The sequence below is a fragment of the Phalacrocorax aristotelis genome, chromosome 2, assembly GCF_949628215.1.
Source record: "Phalacrocorax aristotelis chromosome 2, bGulAri2.1, whole genome shotgun sequence".
Taxonomy (NCBI): Eukaryota; Metazoa; Chordata; class Aves; order Suliformes; family Phalacrocoracidae; genus Phalacrocorax; species Phalacrocorax aristotelis.
The window spans coordinates 48,526,118-48,536,278 of NC_134277.1; the positions used below are offsets into that span (position 1 = coordinate 48,526,118).

Consider the following 10,161-nt stretch of genomic DNA (forward strand, 5'->3'; position numbering starts at 1 on the left):
TTTAAGTGAGTTGAAAGAAAAGACAGAAGACTACCAGGAAACTGTAGGGAGTTTGTATGATCTCATTACACTGCATTTATGAGGCCAGTATTGAATACGGTGTAAAATCCTGGCGGTTTATGGTTTTAAAAAAAGATTAGAAGGTTAGAAAAAGAGCCATGAGAATGACTTAAGAGCTGAGAAATGCAGCATAACTCCTCTTGTGTCATTATGTAGTCCAAGAAGAGGCTGAAGCCTACATGGGGGACACTTCTGATAGCACAGTAGAAGCTTTTAATAAAAAAGACAAAAGGAGGCTGCAGAAGTGGCAGATAAAGCTGGAGGTATTTAGAAACAAGGGGAATGTAACCATATCCCCACAATGGAAATTAAGTACTGAAAAAAACTTTGTGGGAATGGGATGGATATCCGGTCACCCCATGTCCTTAAATGAAGCTGAGTATTTTCCTATGAGGTGTGCTGTACCTTAAGTACAGCTTATGGTTAACAGGCAAAAGTCTCCTGGTGTGCTGGTGTTGTGCAGGTGACAGTAGATGATGGACATGTTCCCACTAGCCTAGAAACCTGTAAATCTGTGTGAATCTCATTTCTTCTGTTCACGGGATGTGCTACGTCCTGTTTCATGGGTGGGGGGACAGATAATGCAGATGTAATTTGCCTTAGGGCCAGAAAGAGGCCAGCGTCAGAGCCAGAATCCCCTGAACGTGTGGGCTAACTTTTCTCCCTCCAGACTAGCAGCAGGTCAAAGCAAACAGATTAGAAATGCTTCTGAACTCTCTGAACCTCCAGTGTCCAAAAAATTGCAGAGGCCCCCGATATTTCCTAACATGTATCGGAATCTCTGTACAGCGAGCTTCAGCCCGACACAGGTACGATGCTGAAGTGTCCTTCTTGTGGCACTCACTGTTGACTTTAACATGGAGCAGGCAAAGGGAAAAGTTGGTTTAGCTTTTCTGACTCACAGAAAGCATCCAGGTGAGTGCTTGAAAACCAGAGAAAAGTTAGCCTTTTTTCTCCCCAACAGGTAGAAACAGTGGTGATACGTGGCAGTGCTGAACAACAGCACTTTCTCATCCTTACGGGGACATCACGTAATATACCAGGGAAGATAAGCAGAGCATTGCAGTTACTGTTTCTCTGTTTCTGCTGTTGTTATTACTATTGCCACTTCTCCCTTCCAAGCCATCTCTGCCCTCTCTGTACTTCATCCACTTAGTATGTCCTCACTGGCCATCGCAACTCTCTGTCTGAAAGGAGCTTTTTCTGTAATACACATAATTCTAATCATGGGAGCAAATAGATAGCTAAGAATATTGGTAAAGCTGTACCCTGTTCCTACCGTTGTTCCAGAAGTGAGCAGTCCTATGTTAGCTATATTAATTTTAATAAAATTGCCCCAAAAGGGTAGTTAATATGAGATGAAGAAGGAATAGCCCCATTCCAGCTCTGCTGTTCTCTCTCTCCCTCTTAAATTGGGTCTCCTGTGCTTTGAACTGGGGCAGCTTTGGTAGACAGCCTTCTGCTAAAATGTGTTCTACTCGGGGAAGCTCAGGAACCCATTACCCATGGTCTTCAATCCATTTGCTTGTGTGTGCACTAAGGGTGGGGGCCACAAGTCTAATTAAGTGCATTATTGCTATATAGCTATATATGGCTATATAGCAACCATATCTGCACATGGCAAGGCCATTTCCTGCTGGAAGAAGCAGAGATCTCCCTTGACTCAGTGTCACCAGCTTTCAAGTCCCTAAAACCCAAATCCGATACTTCTCTGTCAGCAGCCACAACAGTTTATAAGCTGTAAAACCTCAGGCTCTCAAAATATGTGCACAGCAATGGAGTTGGCTTTACTGGGGTGCTCATATCCTCAGGCACCTTCAAAAACGCTCCGTCCTAGGGAGCAATTGTTGCTGAAGGACCAGAAAGCTTCAAGGTCTGTTGGCTCTTGCCAGCAGTGGGGAGGACTAAATGTAGGTCCTGCTTCACTTTCTAACCCTAATGAGCCTGCAGGCTGGGCCCCTTAGCAAAGTAGGGAGCAAAGATGCAGCCCTTCAGGAGGATGGGCATTTCCCTGGGCAGGGAGAGGAGTGCTGGTGGCCCCCGTCGGGTGCCTGCCTACGGGTGCAGCAGCAGGAGCCGTGCTGTCGGGCTGTCAGCAAATGAAGTTATTGGTGATAGAGAGACTGAAACAATATGAGTCAAAGATAATAATAAGTTTGATGATGACCTGCTTTTCTGAAACATGCAGGACCAGCGCAGGAGATCTTTTCATTAGTTTCAGGAGAAGATTTATAGCATAAGCTCACCTTTCCCTTTGAACGAGACACAAACTGCCTGAACTCAAAACCATTAATTTTTTTTCCTTAGTAGTTTATTTTTTGTTTTAAATAGAGCCCTAGCCTTGCACTTCTGTATTGCCATTTTACATGAGTAGATGGGATAAGAAATTAGACCCACAGCATATGGGTAGCTGCAACATTTGTCAAAACATACAAAGCAGCTTTGACCTCTCTGCAGTCTTTTCTTTCCTCTGGGCTGTAATTCTAATAAATCATTTTGGTTGTAGCTGTGAAAATAATATATTTTTCTGCTTCATGAGTATTTTCTCTCTTCTTTTCTACCATGAGGGGTTTAGAAATAATGCAGTGAATTTACGGCAGGGCATTGCCTATTTCACAAGTACAAATCAAAGTAACTACATGTCCAGCTACCTGTCTGTATAAATCAGGCTGATTACAAGCACTAGTCAATTAATTCCACAGGTATAAGATAAGTGCACAGAGCTTTTGCATTACTCCTCAGAATAAACCCTCGTACATGCCTCAGCTGCTGCCTGAGCAAGGACCAGTGGGAGCAGTAAGTTCGTTATGGTGGGTTTGCCTGGCTTTCGTGAAATTGCCGAGATTACCCATCTGAATTGCAACAGAGATAACTAAACCAAAGGCAATTATAGAAAATAACACTCAACCAGCTTTGTCTTCAGCCCGCCCACTGGGGAGCGTTACCCTGGCATCTCTGCAGTCAGCTGGTGCCTGTGGCCTTGAGACTAGACATTTGTATCAACAAGTTTCACTTGCTGGTCATTTTGTCTTGCATAACTGCTCTACTTTAAGTTCAAATATTTCAGATTGCAGAAGCTTAAGTGTGCTCCACAGATAAGAAGAAAAGCCAGGCTCAGGCACCACCGATGCCCAGGCAAGCATGGGGAACAGATTACACTTATCAGTAGATCCCACATCCTGATACAGCTCATGGAGACAGGCAGGAAACCCCCAGCTCTGGGGTTAATGCTACCCTGGAAGCATAAGATATGCGAGACAGGTGCTGGAGCGGATCTCCATGCCAACTCATCACTCTCTTGTCCCGCTCACGAGCCCATCTGTTCCCCTGTCCGGTTGCTGATGTTTTGGAGCACGGTCACAAAACACCCAAGTTATGAATGGCAGGTGACAGAGGCAGGAATTGTGGCAGTTCAGCGCAGAAGCTTTTGGTATTGAAGAACATGCAGCTAGAAGCTTGTGGATTTGATATTTGGGTCTAGGACAGGTGTCTCTTACTGCCCATTTGCTAATGTGCTTATTGCTGCAGCGACTGACCATGCTAGAAGCAGAAAAGATCTGCGCAGAGGCGCCCTTCTCAGTCCCTGGGGAGTGCCCTCTGTCCTAGATGGTCTATAAATCCCTGCTTAGGTATTAAAATACCATCAGTTACAACACTAAAGCTTTTCATTAGCCAGGCAGCCACATCTTGAAGATTATAAACTCACATCAAAAAGAAGGTAAAAACTGCATATCCTGCCAAGCCCAAAGCCTTATCTGCTTGGGCCAGATTCTGACCTAATTGTTTGGGGTTTGTTAGGAGAGCTCAAGATCTGACTGAGAGTGAATGATATGAATGAAGGTTGCCAGGCCTCTCCTTAAGTAATGTAAAAAGTAAATCCATGGTACTGATGAGTCCTATTAAAAGGAAATAACCAATTTTTTTGACATGTTTCTATTGACAGCAGTTCTGCTGACAGTGTGCTGCATGAGGAGGAAGAAAAAGACATCTAACCCAGAAAACAATCTGAGCTATTGGAATAATGCTATCACCATGGACTACTTCAACAGGCATGCTGTAGAATTACCGAGAGAGATCCAGTCCCTGGAGACTTCAGAGGTACCTCACTTGCAGAACTAGTGTCTGAAAACTGTAACTGAAGCCATTCTGGGAGAAGGGGAGAAGCAGTCATACTAATAAAGCTTTGAAATCCCTGTGGTTATTCAGGGAAACAGCTTCTTGAGAAGGACTCACCCTACACTTGTATAAGATGGGATAAGTACGTCACCAAAACCAGATTGCCATCCTATTCCCAGCCATTGCAGATATTTTCCATATTGCTGCGTGGTCATGGGAGTTAACCACCTCTAGGTGATTTTGTTCTCGGGTTTCTCTTCCTTTTGAGCCTACGACCAGTGTCTAGACATACCATGACTGCTTAGGAGAGCTCTTTGGGCTGGCTTCTTACTGACGGTGCTTCTAATCTGGCTGTTGAGCATGTCCCACACAGCACCAGATAAGGGGGGTAGTGGGAGTTAATAATGCAAAGAAATTTTGTGCATTTAAGTCTTGGGAGCTGCCTATAGCTTCTCAAATACCAGTTCAGGGGGTGAGTGTTCCCAGTATATCAGCAATCAAAATATCAATATATGACAGTGGGTAGTGGTGGTGTATACTCATCAGCCTTAAGGGATCTGACTGGTTCAGTGGGATTATTCATATATGGGCAGGTGATACTACTGATAGAAATGTATTCTCTGACTTCAGAGGAGAATAATTTAGCTTAGTTCAGAGGTATTTAAAACCTAGAAACAGTGGAGAGTTGTGTTTATGCTAAAGCGATTTTCAGATTCACTAGCTGACTAACTCATCTCATTAAATAAATAAATAAATAAGTGTGTGTTTAGAAATTAACCTCTGAGATGTGACTAGACAAGCACTCACAGTTGCTTCATTAAGCCCACTTTGCTGGCAATCATGTTGCTCAAGCTAAGGCAGGACCTGATCTAGACTTACCAAGAATTGAATGATAGGCCTATTCACATATAGGATGATCTCCAAAAGCTGTCATCTGTCTCATTTAAACCTGATCAGATCATGACTGAACTGGGGTGTGCTCGGGTAGCTTGGAACCCAAGCTTGGAATATGTAGTTTTCTGACCTTAAAAAAGAGCTGAAAATTCACCTCTGAGGCCCAGCTGATAGACAGGAAAGTGTTGCAATGTGTCATGAAAGTGAAAAAATAAAAGAATGTGAAAAGTCATACTCTGCTATGGGACTTGAAGTTTGGTGCATCTGACTTCTGGGTCTCCAGACTGAGAAAGAATCAGCCTGAGTATCAGAGGAGCTTCTACTCACAGCTCCTACTGCCTGAAGAAAGGCAAAACTGGCTCACCAAACTCATCTCTCAGAGAGCCAGGGCTCCCAGATTCAGGCATTTTTGGAGGTTAGGGAGAAGCATTAAAAATAACAGTCCATTTCTCACCTGCATTCGCACAGGGCAGCGAAGCGCCCTGCGTGCTCATGGAGAGTGAGGGGCGTGAAGTGCTCAACCTGCTTCTCTGTCTTTCTCCTAGGACCACCTCTCCGAGCCGCGCTCCCCCGCCAACGGCGACTACCGCGACAGCGGGATGGTCCTCGTGAACCCCTTCTGTCAAGAAACGCTTTTTGTAGGACATGAGCAAGTATCTGAAATATGACCCCAACGCTGCCCACATATTGCAGTTTCATCTCTACTGTCTCCAAATTATAAATAAATATATATATTATAAATATAACCTTTGTGTAACCCTGAATTACAAGAAATGTTTTCAGCTTTTCTTTTCTTCCTCAGAATTGTCGACCCCTTTTTTATAAGTGTGGTAAAACTTTACAGAACAAACTGTGGCTTTATAAAATAAAGGTATTTCTAAGCAAAACACCTGTCAGATGGACTGTTTTCTTCACTGTCGTTTACAATCTGCTGCTAAACATACTTGGACTGGAAGAATATTGGCTGGGTTTGGTGCAGGCAGCATGTGTTGGGTACAGCATCCTGCATCCTACGTGACATCGCTCAGCCCGGCCGTGAGCATTGCTGCTCGGTGACCGTTCCTTCTCTTACTGTAAAATGGCTTTGATTACTCCTTTCCTTTAGACTGCCAAGCTAGAATACAAACCAGACAGGACCAGCTCGGTTGCCAAAGGCCATCTGTATGGCTTGTGTGCCAGTCTTGTATCCTTTGCATGACTCTAGCACTGCCTAAGCACCAACTGGGGTGAGCCCTTGACAGTCACCCTTCCAGTTAAAACCAGCGGGGGTCTGCCAGATCAGCAGGGGGAGAGTGGGGGAGCTGGGCTATGGTGGGATGATAAACAAACCTGATGAACCCATGGGATCCAGGGCCGCACAAGACATGGGCAAACCCGTTGGGACAGTAATGTTGCCCCATTATTTTATTATGTTACCTTCTTCAGACTTAGGAGAACCAAGCCAAGTTCCAGTTTGAGCTCCAAAACTGTTTTACAGGAGCAAGGACCAGAATGACCATTTTTTCTGCGATATGTCCTAACAGCACTACATGTTGGACTCAGCTGCTCCACTCCAGCCCAATGAGTCCCGAATGATTTCCTGAAGAGCAAACAGCCTCAAAAGAAGACACGTATTGTCTTCAAAGGAACAGAAACCTCCCTTGAACTTATCAGAAATCTTGAAATCCAGTGACCAGGGTGTTGTGGTTTAACCCTAGCTGGGAACCAAGCCCCACACAGCCACTCACTCACCCTCCCCTCAGTGGGGTGGGGGAGAGAATCAGAAAGGCAAAAGTAAGAAAACCCATGGGTTGAGATAAGAACAGTTTAATAATTGAAATAAAATAAAATAATAATAACAACAACATCAAAGAGAGAGAGGAACAAAACCCAGGAAAAACAAGTGATGCAACTAGTCACTACCTGCTGACCGACACCCAACCCATCCTAGAGCAGCAGTTGCCACCCCCCGGCCAACTCATCCTGGTTTATACACTGAGCATGACAACATACAGTGTGGAATATCCCCTTGGCCACTTGGGGTCAGCTGTCCTGGCTGAGCCCCCTCCCAGCTTCTTGTGTACCTGGCAGAGCATGAGGAGCTGAAAAGTCCTTGATTTAATATAAGCACTACTTAGCAACAACTAAAAAAGTCAATGTATCAACATTATTCTCATACTAAAGCCAAAACACAGCACCACACCAGCTACTAGGAAGAAAATTAACTCTATCCCAGCCAAAACCAGGACAGAGGGATTCCCACCAACTGAGTGTTGTGGCTTTGACTACATTTCCACTCCCCGTTTTCTTTTCCTGTGTGCTTAGAGTGCTAGTGCCATTGAATCAAGTTTCCACATACTCCCCCTCACTTCAGGTTGGACTAGATGATCCCTGAGGTCCCTTCCAACCTGTGATTCTGTGATTCTCTGAGACCTTCCTTCCACCCCTTAGGAATGAAAACACAGTGTTTCAGAGCAAAATGGTGTTTCAGTCCTACCCAGTTAAGCGCTAGATTGCAGGCTGTGAGTGTTAGGGGAATTGTAGGGGTGAACAAAGCTTAAAAGATGGATTAAAAATAGATTGCTATGAGGGGAGAGTAACATGGAATATGTCATGACTTTGCCTAAATCTATTCTCTCTGAGTAACCCAGAACTGTTATTGTTGGACCAATTATGAGTTTTGCTTCTCAAATTGCCTTTTTTGTATTGTTCAGCAAGTGAAATAGCCTCCCTCCTTTCAGGTCTTGGCCGTCCTCTCCCCACCTCTGGCCATCATTCCTTGTAGATTATTTTCTACCTTCACCCTTCCCTTCATCAGGAGCAGGCTGTGAGGCGGTGGGGAGTTTGGCCCTCTGCTCCAGCTGGCTGCTCAGTGCCGCTGGCTGCTCAGGTTTATCATTTCATTGCGTGAAAGGGAAGCTCAGGCAGAACAGGGTTAGCGTAGCATCAGTAACCACATGCCTTGTTCAAGGTGAGTGACAGCTGGTACCAGAAAAAGGAATTATAGCAGCAGCACATCTGGTCCAGCTGTTCCCACCTGTCAGCAGTGTCCCAGTGGCTGTGGTTAGTCAGAGCAACCTGACAACTTCACTAAATGATGGCTGGAATCAGACAAAGACGTGGTTCCTCCTTGTACCAGGGGGCCACAGAGGCAGTTGTCATCCATCCTTTTCCCTGTCCCACATGTGCACTTCTACTGTGCTGAGGCACAAGTCTGAATGTGGGCCACAGGCTTCCTAAACTTAGAAAATTGTAATGTTATAGGAGCTGTCCTAGAGATTTGATTTTCTGCTCAGAATCAAAGAGTAATACACTGCTTCCCTACAAGGTGACTGGGGCAGGCAGGAAGACATGGCTGTGTATGGAGGACACGAATGGGCACTTTGGGAATATATCTTTTCACTGTGGGATAAATGCTATGCAATATGATATCTGCGATCCTCATGATCAAATACTAAATGGCCTCCTGGAATTCACTGGTTGATTAGAGACTAAAAACTTCCTGAGGGTTTTGCAAGGAGCAAAAGCAATCCCATTAGGATCTTTACCTTCTATTTCAACAGGGAGGTGGAAAGAGAGAATGAGGTCACATAGAACTAAATTCAGTTCTTTGCAAAAAAGTCCATATTTTTACAGTTGTTTTCTGTACACGGTATTGCTTTTGCAAGGCAGATTTTTTTTTTTTTTGGCACAGAGAAAATACACCAAAAATGTTGTGTGAGAAATACTGGAGGATTCCTCTCATTTAGCCAGCACAGTTTGCTTGGTAATCTAAATGCAGAATGCCTAGAAACTAGTCAAAAATATTTGCAAAGCTGTGAGATGCTGTGCTATTCCCAGGCTTCACACAGCTGGGAGATGGTGACCTGACTGTCTCACAGTTCTCAGACTTAAAAAACAAGCGAAACAAACTCCAGCCGGCAAGCCAGGTTAGGCACCTGCAAGCCAGGATTAGGCACCTGCAAGCCAGGATTAGGCACCCGCAGAAGACAGGGATTTCTGAATGTATTTCATCGCACCAAAGACTCCCCACCACCCCTGTACAAACTTACATGGCATGAGGGCAATGCCCAACATCAGCACATTACAGGCATGCCTACTAAGATGCGCACACGGTAATCCTATGCTGGAACAAGTCTGGTGTCCTGGATGTGAAGCATCCCTGTGTGTAGGTAGAAAAAGCTATACCTAACATTGTATAGTGAAGGACCCCACTGTACCACGCACACGTCCTGCCTATATACATATAAACAACCCACCTGGTCATTAGTTGCTAAAGAGCAGCGACATAAAAGGAAGAGTAAGGAAAAACTTCCCCATTCCCTGCAATAAGTCTCAGGGATTGTTTTGCCCTTTTCTTTTGGGTCACATTTGACTCATTTGGTCGCCACGTTATGTAGTCAAAGCAAAACGGGCCCTTGCTGACCAGGCTGGGTGCAGTTAATAATGTGACGTTAAACCGACTGAGCAGGGGTAGACATAAGGGTGCTTGTCCCTAGTTAAAACCCACTGGGTTTGGGGCAATGTGCCTCGGTCGGGTGGTGAAGCCAAAGGCCAGAGAAATCCAGAAGCTGCAGCAGGACTGAGGGAGCATTCGAGGCTCTGCGGCAGTGAAAGGCTGGCTTGGCCATGGCCCTGCCATCTCCTCAAAACTTTAGTAAAGACTTTAGTAAACATCTTGCTGCAGGAGATTCTGTCTGACGCAAGCATGGGTGTGAGCAGCCAACGTGTTTTTAGCATATGTCTAGCTACCTGCGGGTATAAGGGTAGGAAATCATCTGGGTGTCAGCGTAGAAAACACTACTGGTATTTTAACACACGTACATCACACTGAATCCCTGTCCCGCTGTCCCTGTAAACACCATTGTGCTTTTCATCTGCCACATTTGCAGCAGCAGCAGCAGGGAGATTTCCCCTGAAATGAGATTGCTGACCCAGCAGCCGCCCGGACAATGTGACGGGTGCTCCCGGGCAGCACAAAGCCCCCCTTCCAGAAAGCCATTGCACAAAGCCGAAACTCCACGCGAGCCCCAGCCTGCTGGGCTCGGCACATCCCTCCCGCCAGTGCGGGACAAGGCGGCCGGGCTGAGCGGCGGCACTCGGCGGGCTGGA

General features: G+C 45.5%; 1 protein-coding gene across 3 annotated transcripts in view; it reads left to right on the forward strand.

Moving 5' to 3' along the window:
• TMEM108 (transmembrane protein 108) overlaps positions 1-5,953 on the forward strand; it is a 170,104-nt gene extending 164,151 nt beyond the window's left edge. For all 3 annotated transcript variants that reach the window (XM_075083399.1, XM_075083401.1, XM_075083402.1), the window contains 2 exons: positions 4,004-4,158; positions 5,616-5,953. In XM_075083399.1, the coding sequence (XP_074939500.1) occupies positions 4,004-4,158; positions 5,616-5,738 (278 nt within the window). In that variant the 3' untranslated portion in view covers positions 5,739-5,953. The remainder of the gene's footprint in view (positions 1-4,003; positions 4,159-5,615) is intronic.
• Positions 5,954-10,161: the final 4,208 nt, after the last annotated feature.